The sequence below is a fragment of the Mauremys reevesii genome, linkage group 13 (genome assembly GCF_016161935.1).
Source record: "Mauremys reevesii isolate NIE-2019 linkage group 13, ASM1616193v1, whole genome shotgun sequence".
NCBI lineage: Eukaryota > Metazoa > Chordata > Testudines > Geoemydidae > Mauremys > Mauremys reevesii.
The window spans coordinates 47,787,986-47,803,776 of NC_052635.1; the positions used below are offsets into that span (position 1 = coordinate 47,787,986).

Sequence of the window (15,791 nt, forward strand, 5' to 3'; positions counted from 1 at the left end):
GGGTCGGGGTAGAATCCAGGAGACCTGGCCCTCAGGTCTCTGCTTGCTCCTTAACCATCCTGATTCCCTAAGCAGGGCTAGATCCAAAGCACCTTCGTTTCGGTTTTGAAAAAACGAACTCTGTTGCAGGTTTTGCAAAACCAGAATCATCCCTGTTCTTTGGTGTCTGTCCTGATGCACCACGTTTTCTAATCTCTAGGTAATTGTGTATGATTGCTGTTAAGATCATAAAATCATAGGACTGGAAGGGACCTTGAGAGGCCATCTAGTCCAGTCTCCTGCACTCATGGCAGGACTAAGTATTATCTAGACCATCCCTGACAGGTGTTTGTCCAACCTGCTCTTAAAAATCCCCAATGATGGAGATTCCACAACCTCCCTAGGCAATTTATTCCAGTGCTTAACCACCCTGACAGGAAATTTTCCCGAATGTCCAACCTAAACCTCCCTTGCTGCAATTTAAGCCCATTGCTTCCTGTCCTATCCTCAGAGGTTAAGAAAAATAATTTTTCTCCCTTCTCCTCGTAACAACCTTTTATGGACTTAAACTGTTATCATGTCCCCTCTCAGTCTTCTCTTTTCCAGACTAAACAAACCCAGTGTTTTCAATCTTCCCTCGTAGGTCATGTTTTCTAGACCTTTAATCATTTTTGTCGCTTTTCTCTGGATTCTCTCCAATTTCTCCACATCTTTCCTGAAATGTGGCACCCAGAACTGGGCACCATACTCCAGTTGAGGCCTAATCAGCAGAGTAGAGTGGAAGAATTACTTCTTGTTTCTTGCTTACAACACTCCTGCTAATACATCCCAGAATTATGTTCTCTTTTTTTTTTTGGCAACAGCGTTACACTATTGACTCATATTTAGCTTGTGGTCCACTATAACCCTCAGATCCCTTTCCACAATACTTCTTCCTAGGCAGTCATTTCCCATTTTGTATGTGTGCAACTGATTGTTCCTTCCTAAGTGGAGTTCTCTGCATTTGTCCTCATTGAATTTCATCCTATTTACTTCAGACCATTTCTCCAGTTTGTCCACATCATTGTCCTATCTTCCAAAGCACTTGCAAGCCCTCCCAGATTGGTGGTATCTGCAAACTTTATCGGTGTACTCTCTATGCCATTATCTAAATCATTGATGAAGATATTGAACAGAACTGAACCTAGAACTGATCCCTGTGGGATCCCACTGGTTATGCCCTTCCAGCATGACTGTGAACAACTAATTACTCTCTGGGAATGGTTTTCCAACCAGTTTTGCACCCACCTTATAGTAGCTCCATCTAGGTTGCATGTCCCTACTTCGTTTATGAGAAGGGCATGCGAGACAGTATCAGAAGCTTTACTAAAGTCAAGATATACCACGTCTACCACTTCCCCCCCCACCCACCCTCCACAAGGCTTGTTACCCCTGTCTAAGAAAGCTGTCAGGTTGGTTTGACAGGTTTGTTTTTGAGAAATCCATGCTGTTACTTATCACCTTATTATCTTCTAGGTGTTTGCAAATTGATTGCTTAATTATTTCCGCCATTATCTTTTTGGATGCTGAAGTTAAGCTGACTAGTCTGTAATTCCTCAGGTTGTCCTAATTTCCCTTTTTATAGATGGGCACTGTATTTGCCCTTTTCCAGTCTTCTGGAATGTCTCCCATCTTCCATGACTTTTCAAAGATAATTGCTAATGGCTCAGATATCTCATCAGTCGGCATCTTGAGTATTCTAGGATACATTTCATAGTAATAATATTCTAGGACTTGAAGACATCTAATTTGTCAAAGTAATTTTTAACTTGTTCTTTCCCTATTTTAGTCTCTTCTGATCCTACCTCATTTTCACTGGTATTCACAATGTTAGACGTCCAATCACCACCAACCTTCTCGATGGAAACCGAAACAAAGAAGTCATTAAGCACCTCTGCTATTTCCACATTTTCTGTTATTTTTCCCCTCATTGAGTAACGGGGCCTACCCAGTCCTTGGTCTTCCTCTTCTAATGTATTTGTAGAATGTTACTAATATTTCTCCTAAGCCTAGATTGTAGCTAACACTTTAAAGCTTTTAGTGCCATGCTTGTGTCTCGACATTTAAGGTGGATCTATGAAAATACCACATAATCCTTCCAGGTATTAATGAATGTCCCTTGTGACTAGCTATCCTGTACACTATATATCCTAGGTCACGCATGGGGTTTAGGCTACTATTATTGCCTTAGGTGCACTTCAGCACAATTAAAATAACTTCTTTTGAGAAATGTGGCAAGTGTTGGGTCAGGATTAATATATGGCTTTTCTCCCTCAGGTGTCTTAGCCAGAATCCCAGTGCATCTTCTCCTGAAAGGAAAGGCCAGCCTATACAGAAATTTCCGAGTGCCTGTGAGTTTCTCTGTCTAAAGTTACATTTTAAGACAAACCTCACTCCTACTTAGATTCCTGTTGCTCCCCTATCCTGAAGAAAGTTGAGGAAAGTTGATATTTATTAAATTATAAACTAAAATACTCAAAAGCAATTATGTACAATGTCTATCAGGATTGTCTTTCCCAGAGCCTCTGTATGTTGTTCGCCGCCTTAATCTGTAAGCTCTTTGGGGCAGAGGCCTCATCTACCTGTGTGTGTGCAGCACCTGGCACAGTGGGGTTTCTGAGTGCTGCCATAATACAAATATTACTACTAATAGGTCTGTGGGACGCTCATTGCTCTCATTCCTTCCGTCGTCTTACATAAAAAGGCAAAGTGTACTTTACTGCTGATGCTCGTAGACCAAGACCTGTGGCCTTTCAGAGTCTGTCTACACTGAGTAGTAGCTCACAGTGGTGAGTCTCAGAGACCAGGTCAACAGAGTCCGGCTTGCCCGGTTTTCCCTGTCGCATTACAAATGGCTGTATAAGTGTTGCAGCTTGGGCTGGAGCTCGGACTCTTTAGCCTAAGGAAGGGGGTGGGCTTCAGAACCTGAACTCCTACACAGCTATTCTTAGTGCTGTAGTGCAAGTTCTGTGAGTCTGAATCTGTAGAGCTGGGTTCTAGGACCAGATGCCACTCCCTGTGTAGATGCCCCTTCAGGGGTGGAGTGTGGGCTGCGGAGTGCCACAAGGGGCTGCACTGTTTACACATCCCGAAGGCTGGCTCTGCAAACCAAAATGACTTACCTTGGGTCATTTTGTATCATTCCATCAGCCAGACATTCACGATCTTGCAGCTCAGCAAGCAGCCAATTCAGACCATTTTGGATGGCAGTAGTGCGGCCGTGGGTGTCTCCCCATCAGTCGCTGTAACGCTCCTAGAGTGGCTCTGTTCGGGGGAATTAGCCAACAGTTAATAGGCTCTGAGGCAGCAGTTGGGGCTGGTAGCCCTGACATTCAGCCAGAGCCGGGCAGCACATAGTTAATGGGTCTGGCCCGCAGTCAGGCATGGTAGTGGCACATCTCTAGGCCTGGCACCTTCAATCAGGACAGGGTCGTAATCAGTGAAAGGGCTCTGGCCTGCTGTCAGGCAGAGCATCTCAGCAGTCTAGGGAAAGATTAGCTCTCTGCTGGGAGAGTCAGCAAAACCATCTGGCGTCCTAGCTCGGGTGGGTGTCAGACCAATGCAGGCCGCTTGGCCTAAAGGTGGGGAGGCTGCCACCCTGATGGTGGGAGTGGCAAGGGGTAGAGGGACACAGGCCCACCCACTCCACTGCATCCCAGCCCTGGGCCCTAACAGTGGAGGAGTGGTCCGCCACTGGGTCTGCGGGGAAATCTGTCCACAACACGCTGACCAGCTTGCAGTCAGTCACACAGCCAAACACTGTACAGCTTCCCCTGGCTCCTTCCTACCCTCCCAGTCCGGGGGTACCTGGGTTCTGGGGTCATCGTTCGCCTCGCTGGGGTAGACAGCTAGTGGCAGCCCCTACAGCTCCTCAGTGTCCCCGGTGTCTGGCAGCTCCTCCAGGTCTCTGGCAGTATGGCAGACGGGCTTCAGCAGCGGGGGGAGATGTCCTGCTCCTCCGGCAGCTCTTTCCCCAACTGAGCTGGAGGGCCAGGCTTTTCTAGTTCCGGTTCCTATCCCGCCCCCGCGGGTGTCCCGGTTCTGCCCACCATGGGGCAGTTGTGGGTCTCTCCCTGTCAATCAGAGGGGGAGACCACGTCCCCTCGCTACAATGGCTAATGCACATTCAAAGCCCCACTGCTTCCTGGGTCCCAGAAGAGCCTTGTCTATAAGAATCCCTTTGGTCTGAACCCTCTCAATCCCCATGTCTAAGTCATGACCCTCTTCTCGTTTCTTGATGTGCATAATGAACCATCTCTCTTAATTCAAAACTGCACTCGTCCAATCAAATATCATGCCCTTCCCCTTTCGGGGTCCTGCTGTGGGCATCACCCTAATGTTTCTCTTCTCCCTCTTTCTGCTGCCTCTGCTCCTTGTCCCACTTTTCCTGTGTTTATTGTTCCTCAGCTTCACATTTCACTTTGTTTTTCGCTGGCGTTTTTCTGTCTACTTCAAACTGTACATGAACCCAGGCATGTTGGAATGGGAGTGGCACTGCTGAGCCCCCACTGACGAAGAACGAGCTCCTTGTGCGATTGTTTATGACCTGCAGTGTCAGTAAGCAAAGTCTTTCCTCTCTCTTCCAGGCTCTCCATGGGGACTGGTGCCACCAGATAAAATTCATTCCTCAGCTCAATCTTGTTGCCTCCTGCTCAGCAGCTGATAAGAGAGCCATGGTGCTTACTTCACTTCCACTACATATCATGGGTAAACCCCAGTAAGACAGGTCTCTTTGTCTGTTCTGTAAATTATCCATCACACAATGGTAGCAGGCAATGTTACAATTCTCTTAAAATTCCGTTTCCTCCAGGAAAATCCTGTTGGGACTCAAATTTCAGGCAGGGCTCAGGAAACCTAAATTACAGAAAGTGGGTAAAGGGGCCCATAATTGACACTACTCGGTGGCCTGTAAATAGATGAAGTTTCCAACAGACTTTTCAGGCTGTAAGTACAGTCATTTCTGGGGCCTCTGGGCAGTGGGAAAATTGCTGGACACGGAACAGTTTCTTGAGGAAAATTTCAGAGAAGATGGGAAGACACTGCTCCAGCTCTATTATGTCTATATTTGATAGAGATGGGCCTGACCTGAGAAGTCTAGCCTAGACCCAGATGTCCCCAGAGCTGATGGGCTGAAGGGTTTGGTTTGACCTGTCACAGAGCAAAGGTCTAGCTGGGAAGTCCCAATCTTGGTCCAAACTTCCCTAGCAACTGTGGGTTTTTGGATCTAAATTTTGGTTGAGTTGGATTTCTTCTTAATGTCCTGTAACCCTCATGTGCTGCATGGGAAGTTTACGCCACAGGAAAAGTGAACAAACAAATGCAAGTCTCTTAAACGTATTTCTTTTTAGCTAAAAATAAATTATTATTAGATTTGCTGAAGTGGAAAAATAGCAAAATGCAGCTGCAATGGTGTCTGACTTCCTGTTTTTTCCTCCTTTCCGTCTTCAAGAGGCAAGGCAAGGCGAAGTGGGGCTTCAGTGTAGCAAAGCTTGGGAACAGCCTTCTGGTCCGTTTTCTGGGTGTGGATGCCCATCCTGCTGTTGCTGCTCCTGGTCTGCTGGGTCCGAGCGTGCCATGCTTGTTTGTAGGCAGTGGTGCTGAACCCGAGTGTTGCCAGAGCTGAGCAGCACAAGTAGGACTCTGTGTTGTGAGGAGGAGCGGGTGGGAATAGGGCAGGCTCAGCGGGTTGTGGGGGGAATGGGCAGGTGAATGTAAATTGTATGGAGCTGGGCAGCAAAATTCCGATCCAAAGTTCAGCTCACCCCAGAGTTAACATCCGAGATGGGGAGGGGAGTTTGAATCCAGTGTTTCCAGTTCAGGCCTATCTCCAATTAAAATGTTTCAGGGGTTGGATCTAGAGTAATACACATCCGGCAGGACAAGTACAGGGTGAAGACTGTTTGTGAAAATGCTTGAGGAAGGGGAAGACGAGGTTGTCTTACATACATTGCTGTATCTGCTGTGTACCCCAGCTGCCATTCACCTCCCTCATTTCTCTCTACCCTTCACTCCTTCCTCTGCTTATTCTCTTTGCAGCCTTAGCTCGTCTCCCTTTTCCTCTAATCCCCTTCCCTTCCCTGCTTCTTTCTCTCCCCTTCTGCTTTCCATATCCCCTCTCTCTCCTCCTTCTTTCTTTTCTTCCTCAATCCTTTCTGCTTCTTTCATTCCTTCTTTCCCAGCCCTTTTCAGCTCTGTATTCTGTCCCTGTCCCTTTCTCTGCTTTCAAAGTGCATTAGGACTGGCAGCAGTCCATCGCCTCCTGAAAGCTAATGGGGTGCAGCAGACAGCCCCCTCGTTAGCTAGCATCCTGGCAATGGGCCAAATACATATTTCAGCAGCTGGCTCACTGTAAATCGTGCAGATAGCGGACAGTGGGTTGAATCCACAATTTTACTCTCTCTGCAATTTTCCCTGGTCCCTGGCAATCACCATTTTGTCTCCCCTTTCCCAATACATGCAACACTTGGCTCTAGAACAGCACCCTGTCTAGATCTTTATTTCATCCCTCCTCCGAAATCAGTCCCTTTGACAACGGTGGCTATTGCTCTTGAAAAGGCTGAATTATGTGTTGGCCTGGAAATTGCAGGCCTCTGCATCTGCCATCTGTCCAAACGATCATGGAATAACAAAAGATGTGAATGCTAAATAACCACCTCCAGGAGTAGAGTCTAAAATCTCAATCGCATGCTGCTGACACCTGGGTGTTGAAACTCATCTGTCTTGGGATTACTCTCTCCAGAGGCTCCGAAGTCTCCTGTTGCTAATTCATATAATTTAACAATCTCTCTTTTTGGTCGTGGGATTCTTACTGTAGAAATATGTTCCTCTAGTGACAGGTGGGTTTAAAGGACTGGATCCCAGTGATTTGTGAATGTAAAGATGGTGTGTGCAGAGCTACGTAATTGGGTTTGTCTGCATTGAATACTAAAACTTGCTTTATTAATGGATTTGTCTGCAGTTCTGAAGATTGTGCATACTTAAATCCAGAGACATTGTCCCGTGCTGTATCTGTATGTTGGATAATTTCTGAAGAGTTGTGTGGTAGTGTGTGTGTCTGTCTCTTTCTCTTGCTTAATTCAAGAAGATCTGGATTAATGCTAAAATAGCTATTTCAGAATTTCACAACCCCGGTTGCCGTGTGGAAGATTTACCAGCAGGTGGTGCCATTGGGCTTTCCTTTACCTGCAACGAGAGAATTATTGTTGGTGTTCTTTTATGTAGATGAGAGCTGTGTGAGCAATTCCCACTGAACAGTTTATTTGGCAGCTTTAGCCTGGATCATTGCAGCATTTTTATTATGCTATTTGTATGGAAGTTTTGGGTGAATAAATTCCAGCTCGCGGGTTACTTGCCAACTGCCCATTATCCCTTGAGTATTCATAACTCGGTATTTAAGTTGTGCTGCTGGTTAACTATGTTTCATGGTATTGTTTTGTTCCTTGGCAGGGTGGCCTAACTCTTAGGAGTGCCACTCCAGCTTCCTTTCAAACAGTAGCTTGGTTAGCGATTGAATGGACCCCTGGGTCACATGGCAGGCTTAGAATTTGCTCTGCAACCATTTGCATGTGCAAATCTTTGCTCATGTGAGTGTTCATGATGAGGGGATAAAAAGGACACAGTCAAAGAGAGAATCTATTTAGAAGTCGTCTAGTTGTTTGCAAGTTGTTTTTCTCTAGTAAAGACCGATTTCTTCATTTTTAATGATCCACCTGTGAACTAGCTATTGTGGCTACTGCTGTAATGCAGCTGAGCCTCTTGCTCTGCACTAACCCCATTTTTATGATTTTCACCTTTGTGCTCCCCCGCAACTCATTATTTTTAACCACGGCTGCTTTCCCTTTCAGAAATGGGTTGTGTACCTTGAAATGGGTTGGTGGAGGCCACGGAATTCACAGCTGTCAGTGGGGTGAATTGTCACACCTGGGGTCCGAATATCATCTGAGACGGAGCTCCAGGGACTCTAATATAACAGGCATTATTCTTCTGTTATGACCCCCGGCTCTCAGATAATAAATCACTGGATAGGCCCAGCCAGGGCCTTGTCCTGCTCCTGACTATTGTACTACCCATAAGAATGGGTTAGAGGATGGTTGGGTTCAGCCTCCTTCCTTATAGCTGTTCCATTCCTTCTCTTTGCATTTCCTCTTTGCCAGCAGGTGGCTTCCCAAGTGGCACATTCTCTGTGATCCTGCCTCTCCTGGTTACCTTCTCTTTTTTCTCTCCCCGCCATAGCACCTCTCCGCCTTGAGTCTTTACCCTGCTCTTCCTCTCTCCTTGCAATTTCTTTTCTGCTTGGTCACCCTAACAATATGCAGAAGCCTGATGCAAGAGGTCCTAGCAGTCGGGAAGTGAGCCTGCCTCCCCTTCCTGTGCTATTCTCGCAGAGGGTGAAAGGACCTACAGTATTTTTCCCTTTGGCTCCCGCTGGTGGGGTTAGCAAGTTGTGGAGCTTGTATGGGATGTGGAGATCTAAGCAGCCTCTTGCTTTGCTTGTGTTGAAGGCCAGCCCTGGTCCCTTCTCTTCCTTAACTATTTCTTCTTTAGAGATGGGTCTGAGCTACACCCCTGGAGGGGAACTTTTCCAAAGTTTGGGGATGTGCAGGTTACAGAGTTTGGCTAATTTTATAGAGCTCTCTTGCTGTTCCTTCTGCTTCTCTACACTTGTGTCTGTATTTCCCCCTTTTCTGACCATCCCACCTATTCTGGAGCTCCCCTGTTTAATTAGCATAGAGTGTCCTTCACACAAGCAGATGTATTTTCCACAGCCTTGCCCACCAAATCTGCAATATGTTTTAAAAGATCCAGCTGAGGTTCTTGCACAAGTCTGTTCATTTTATTTTCTCTGTTCCAGGTCATCAACGATTGCTTTAAAGAAGGGCATTCTCTGCTTCGATTATTCACCTGAGATGAACGTGCTTGGTAAGTCGCCATCATCAAAGCCCATTTTTACCCCACTGATCTCTGCACTCGTCTATAGTTGCTGTGTTGAAAGCTTTGATAAAAAGACAAGTGTCCAGAAAGAGTCTAAGAGGCGGTTCTCTGTATTTGAACTCAAACAGCCACGTAGGGGGCCAGCAGAAACGGGTTACTTTAATGGCAGTGGCCTCCTAATAATGGTGGAGCAGGGACTCTCAGATCATGGGGTTCCATCCCTGACCACCCTGGCTAATAGCCACTGATGGACCTGTCCTCCAGCAACTTATCTAGTTCTTTTCTGAACCCTGTTATCGTTTTGTCCTTCACAACATCTCCTGGCAAGCAGGGGCGGCTCTAGAAATTACGCCGCCCCAAGCAGGGCAGCATGCCGCGCCGCCCTTCCCCAGTCCCGCGGCCAGGGCAGAAGTGTCTGCGGACGGTCCCGTGGTCCCGCGGCTCCGGTGGCGCATCCGCAGTCATGCCTGCGGGAGCTCCGTCCGAGCCGCGGGACCAGCGGACCCGCCGCAGTCATGCCTGCGGGAGCTCAAGCGGAGCCGCGGGAAGAGGGGACCCTCCGCAGTCATTCCTGCAGCAGGTCCGCTCGTCCCGGGGCTCCGGTGGACCTCCCGCAGGCATGACTGCAGAAGATCCGCCGGAGCCAGATGCCGCCCTGCCACGAAATGCCGCCCCAAGCGCTTGCTTGGCACGCTGGGGTCTGGAGCCGGCCCTGCTGGCAAGTGTTCCATAGGTTGATTGTACTCTGTATGTGTGAAATGTGCCCCTATGTAAAAGCCAGCACGCGGCCTGTATGATATTCTATTTAAGTCCCATTGAAACCCTCAAAATACGGGTTAAGTGGAGCATGGGCTTTGAGAATTTTCTTCTGCCTCCTGCTCTTAGTGTCCTGAGAACATTTTTCATTGAAGTTATCAATCAGCAAAAAATACAAATTCCCTACGTCGTCATCCACAGAGAGATGTGAGACACCTCACATCTAACTCCCCTTACTTGTACTTGTATTGCAGACTAAAGCGTGTGACACTGTGTTTCTCTGGTGGAATCTGTCACTCCCTAAGCCAGTTTTAGAATGCTGTGCTATTTCAGACTTGAGATAGGAGACTTAGTATGACACACAGGCTTGGCCTTATTTAAGATTTAAGCACATGTAGGGGGAAAAAAACTATTTTCAAATAAATATCCATTGGAGATTGTGGAAGAACACACACAGTTTGGCTACAGATCTGAACTCTCCCAATCTGTGCATCACCCCCTCATTAGTCATATCATGGTCCTAGGTTTTCTCCTCTATGTGTCAGGTGTGGTAATTACTTTGAATTAGAACAAGGAGACGGGTTAGGTATGGACCTAAGCATCTTCTGATGTATTGTTCCAGTGTTTCCTTCATGGGATGCTGGAGAAGTTAGGTGAGTCATGGCCTTCTTTAACTAAAATGTATTTTCTTTACATTAGTGACCGGGGGATTGGATCCACTGGTTAGAATATGGAATCCATTTGTTACCAACAGCCCCATAACGCTGATGAAAGGCCACGTTACTGCTGTGACTCACATAATAGTGAATGGAAAGAGAAACACCATCCTCAGCATCTCCAAAGACAAAGTACAAAGTCTGGATTATAGGAAAAATGGCTTGCTGCATTTGGAGCCATATATTTCTGTGCTCGGGCAATGGGAAAGCATCGTCTAAATATCCATATTATTTACTTCTGTGGGTTTGATGGGTGCCAGAGCTGTGTCTGAACGACCAGCTGGATTTGTATTAGGTTTGAGAGAGATTCTTTTAATGCTAGACATGGGAGCAGGAGAGAGCAGTCTTTGGTGTAATTAACCTCTTTTTGAAGAGCACACGCTAAACATTGGTGAAACTGGCTTCGCTGAATAGAAAACTACATCTTTGCATCCTCTCTGGGCCAGGAGCAGGCAACTGAGGGGCACCAGAATCAGTCAGTCAAATATTATAGCTGCCATGATCCTGGGAAGCTCCCACATCTGTTTAGTTAGGGGCCCCCAAAGCATGAAAATGCAGTTTGCTCCTCCTTGCCTTCCTCTGGCCCTGTTTGTCTTAACCCCATCAAGACCTAGAGCGAAGCAGAAACACTGTTCAGTCCCTGGCCATCTTCCGTGATGCCATTCTACCTTTGTTGGTAGCTCCATCTTGAGTAGATGTCAGGTACAAAGAGCCTTTTTTATTGTGTCCTTGTCTGTTGTGCTCAGCTCACTAACATTGGTGGGAGGAAGAACCAGGGCAGTAGAAAAGGCTCAAATATTAAGATTTTAGCTTTAGCTTTGAATCTCCTTGTAGGTTGTGGGTTTGACTCAACCCCCCCCCAAGGATTCCATTCATAGAGCTTGTATTGTAATTTAAAGCTAGTGCAGCATCATACTTTAGTGCTGCCTTTTCTGGAATTCTGCAAACAAAACAAAAATTTCCCGGAGAATGTTGATATTTGGTTTCCTTGGGGAAGGTGGCATCTATCTGGTAGGTCCTTTGCCTCCATTCCTGGGCTATTGCAGGGAACACAACTCTACATTGGGATTGTGCATGTGTTTGGATATTGGCCTGAGTGTATGGGAAGCATTTATTTCCTCTGGGTTGAGCTGCTAAACAGCATGAACTCTCTAATGTGCTCACAAATGCCTGAATCCCTTTGACTTCTGGTTTCTTTCCTGCATCCTTCAGAATATCCGTGTTTGGGATTTGCTGGATCACTTCTGTCTCCAGTCCATTCCTGGCAGGAGTATCTCATTAGGGAATTGTCCGATTGTTGATGCCTGTTACAGCGCGTTAAACAATATGCTGATCTGCACCACCTTCTCCGTGAGTTAGTTATTTTACCTTTTAACAGAAGACATAATGTACCCTTTTCTTTCACAAAAGGGAAAAACATATTTTTGGGATGACATCTCTCCTTTCTTTGCTCATCTTTCTAGCAAACATCAGTGAGTGATTAATTTTTGACCGAAGTTCAAAGTTCTTGTTGATTTAAATTCACTCTTGTGCAAAGGGCCAACACGAGGCTTATGCACCATTTAAACCTTTAGGGCCTACGTGGGACCGGGGCTGGGTAGGAAATGTCTTTCCCAACCTGCAAATGTTTTTGAGAGTTTGAAAATTTTTACCATCAGAATGGGAATGGAAGATTGAAATCTTGACTATAAACAAATAAAAAAACCTGAAACCACACCTCTGTTTGAGCTGGGAAGTCTGGTTCCCAGCTTGCATTGACATACCTGTGCTAGTTCTGCTCGAGCGAGCACCCAAAAATAGCAGTGTAGTTGGAGGTAGCGTGGGGGACAGCTGCTCAAGTACAACTGCAGGGAGCTGAGATGCTGCCTGTGCTTTTCTGGCTTTTGAGCAGAACTAGTGCAGGTTTTTGTACACACACAAGGAATCCCACCTCCCAGCTCAAATGTAGGTGGAGCGTAAGCTCTTGGTTTGGGTCAATTGAAATGTTTTTTGTTTTGATAATTTTGGAATGTCTGATTTTTGGCCCTTTTTTCTTTTTTAAACTTTTTCAGTCTAACTAGCTTAAGTTTCAAAATGAAAAGTTGTTTTGAACCGCAAAACCAGTATTTTTCTTTTTGAAAATGTTAAAATGAAATGTTTCAACTATTTTTCAGAGTGTTTTTTTTCCTCTACATTTTGTTGAGTTGGGAAATTTGCTGAAGCAGACCCCATTTTACCAGCAGGTTGTGTTTCACCAAATTGATATTTTTGCTGAAAAACAATTAATCAAAATATCCTAACCAGTCCTGCATGGGACCTGTACCTGAGGTGAATGTCTACCCACTGAGACACAGCATGGCCTAGTGAAGACAGACTCAGTAGCACATACGTTTTAGTTTCATTTCTGCCACTGGCTTGCTGTGTGGCCTAGTGGAGGTCAGCTAACTTCCGTCTCTGTACTCATCTGCAAAATTGGGACAGTAATATTCTTTAGCTACCTCACAGGGATATTGTAAACAAGATTTTGACTGAAATTCTCACCTTATTCATGTGAACAGAGCGTCAGTGGGACTGCTCGCATTAGTCAGGGGAGCAGGGTTTGGCCCTCTGTTGGGGTCTGATCCTGCAGAGTTCTGAGTGCTTCCCTAGGGTGCCATTAGTTCAATGGGAACTGCATGAACACAGCACTTTGCAAGGTCCTGTCCATAAGTGTTTTTACAGTGCTTTGATGACATAAAGTGCTAAATACTGTCAGTGATACATGGTGGTGGTATTAGTAAATGCTGGATTTTTATTCAGTAGGAGGCTCGGAATAGAGATACAGATATTTGCTGACCATGTTTGTGGATCATGGGTGGATGCGGATCCAAATTCTATATCTGGAGCCCTGAAGATCTGCATATATCTGTGGACCATCTTTGCGGATTGTGGATCAGACGCGGATACAAATTTTGTATCCACGCAGGGCTCTGCAGACCAACTGATGCTCTGACATCAGTTCCAGATATCCCACCATAAAAGAAGGAATATCTGGATGTAACGTAACATTCCTTCCACTGTATCTGCAGGAGGATGGTCATCCTGAAAAACTAATATAGTCGGGGTATTTCAGTGGACTGAAGTGTCACTTTGGTATCAGTAACACAGCAATGCAGATGTTCTTGAGGTCCTGGTTTATTTTTCCTTGGGAGGTGTAGTAATATTGGGGGGCTATCTTTGCTGATGGGTTCCCTGTTCTTGAAGCATCTAGATACCTTTAGTCCATGTTCCATTCGCTGCCTAGAGGTGGCAGCTCTGATTCATATAATTCATCTTTTATTCAAATCCTGATGGTTCTTTTTGCAGAAATGTTTGTTTTTGCATCTTGTGGTTTTTTAAATCTATTTCAATCCAGATTGGAATTTTCTATGGAGAGGTAGAATTTATGGAAACCATTAACTCAGAAGTCACATCCCATGACCAGCCGCTATGTACAGCCCTGTATAACAGGAACTTCAAACAGGTGAGTGCCAGGATTATAAACTGTCTTAATATCTGTGGTCACTAAAACTGCCGTAATGACATATTAATGTCTAATGCACTCCCCCCATTATATCTTATGACCTAGAAATGCCGAGAGCTTGATAGATTGACAATATGCACTTCTTCATGGTGGTCTATACAGGTGGTGAGTGGTTGCCATCGTGGGATGGTCAGAGTCTGGGATATCATGACTGGGCAAAAGATGATGCAGTTTATGACCACAGAGGGCAAGCACACAGAAATAACAGCAATGGCTTTTGATGGGCCGGAGAGACGCCTCATCACTGCTTTGAAAGATGGGACGATCAAGTTCTGGAACTTCAACAATGGGGCCTGTCTGCTTGAGATGCCTCACTTGGACAAAACAGAGGTCAGCACCTCGTGAAAGAGGAGAGATGTGTTTTATCAGTGCCTGTCACATCCATCTCTCCTCTGTCCCAGCCTGGAGTAGAAGCACCATTTCATTATGCTCCGATTCAGCTTGCCAGGAAGCAGGGGGTGGTGCTATCATAGTGTTTTTTTGTCCTAGGATGAGTAAGCGGGAGAAGACTGACAAACTGAAATACCGGTAACAGTTTTACTTGGAAAGGTGGCCCTTTCAGGGCCAGACTTTCAAACTGTCTGTAAAAACCCTGAAAACATTGCAGAGGCATCCATTGTACATATAAAACCTCCCTTCCTGCATGCAGTTTGACAGCAGTGATGGATAATTTGGTGCACAATTATCTGATTTGTGCAAATTTTGCACAAATGGAGAAGTGTGGATTTTGCATATGTGAACAGATGTTTTTCAGGCAATTACTAGTTATACCTTAGCATTGTTTCTGTGTCTTTCCCGTAGATCAGTGGAATTCTGTATATCAATCTGAAGGTATATGTGACTGGCTGGAGTAAAAGAGTTACATGGTACCTGTAAGTAGGAAGTGGGCGGGGATTCCATGATCCCATGTAAAAATGTATTTCCTTGGTTCCCATTGCTGGCGCGTTATCTCTAACCCTGCTGTGTGCCAAATGTCTCCTTAAACATACCAGTGTCTAAAAGATGAAGCAGATTATGGTCTTGAGAGGGATTTGTTGTACTTTACAGTCCACTGCCTTCTAACTTCATTAAATACACTGTTCTTCCTGGATGACTGTTTGATCTTGCTCACCAGAGATGTTAAAGAAGATGCGGTAATTGAATACAAGCACTGGAAATCCTACCACTCAGAGGACATCTTATCTATAGCCAAATATAAAAGTCAACTCTTGGCTACTGCCTCCTGCGATGGAGATGTAGTGATCTGGAGTACAGACTCGGGACAGGCACTCTGCAGGTTTAACGCATCCCAGAGTCCTTTGACCCTTATGCCAAACAGGGTAAGTTCAAGAACAGCTGCCCAGCTCTGTTTCCTACACAATTCAGTGCTTCAGTATGTTAAATGTGCCTTTTGATTACTGGTAAATTGAGGGGATGTGTGCACCACATTCTAACAGCTAATCAGATTGCTCTGTCACTACATAGAAATGGTGGGATCTAAATTAGTTGTTACCACTCAAGACCTTGTCGTCATGGTGGATAGTTCTCTGAAATGATCTGCTGTATGTGCAGCAGCAGTCAAAGAAGCGAACAATGTTCGGAACCATTAGGAAAGGGATAGATAGTAAGACAGAATATATCATAATGGCACTATTATAAATCCATGGTTCATCCACACCTTAAATAGTCCATGCAGTTCTAGTCGCCTCATCTCAAAAAAAAAATATATATTAGAATTGGAAGAAGTACAAAGGAGGGTAACAAAAATGCTTCCAAGTGAGGAGAGATTAATAAGATGGGGACTGTTCAGTTTGGAAAAGATGCAGCTAAGTGGGGATATGATAGAAGTC

At 45.5% G+C, this 15,791-nt stretch overlaps 1 protein-coding gene across 3 annotated transcripts in view; it reads left to right on the plus strand.

Moving 5' to 3' along the window:
• Positions 1-15,791, plus strand: part of EFCAB8 (EF-hand calcium binding domain 8) — a 41,857-nt gene that overhangs the window by 8,324 nt on the left and 17,742 nt on the right. For all 3 annotated transcript variants that reach the window (XM_039497932.1, XM_039497931.1, XM_039497933.1), the window contains exons 10-18: positions 2,296-2,369; positions 4,605-4,735; positions 8,870-8,937; positions 10,405-10,553; positions 11,634-11,771; positions 13,795-13,902; positions 14,065-14,292; positions 14,764-14,834; positions 15,077-15,281. In XM_039497932.1, the coding sequence (XP_039353866.1) occupies positions 2,296-2,369; positions 4,605-4,735; positions 8,870-8,937; positions 10,405-10,553; positions 11,634-11,771; positions 13,795-13,902; positions 14,065-14,292; positions 14,764-14,834; positions 15,077-15,281 (1,172 nt within the window). The remainder of the gene's footprint in view (positions 1-2,295; positions 2,370-4,604; positions 4,736-8,869; positions 8,938-10,404; positions 10,554-11,633; positions 11,772-13,794; positions 13,903-14,064; positions 14,293-14,763; positions 14,835-15,076; positions 15,282-15,791) is intronic.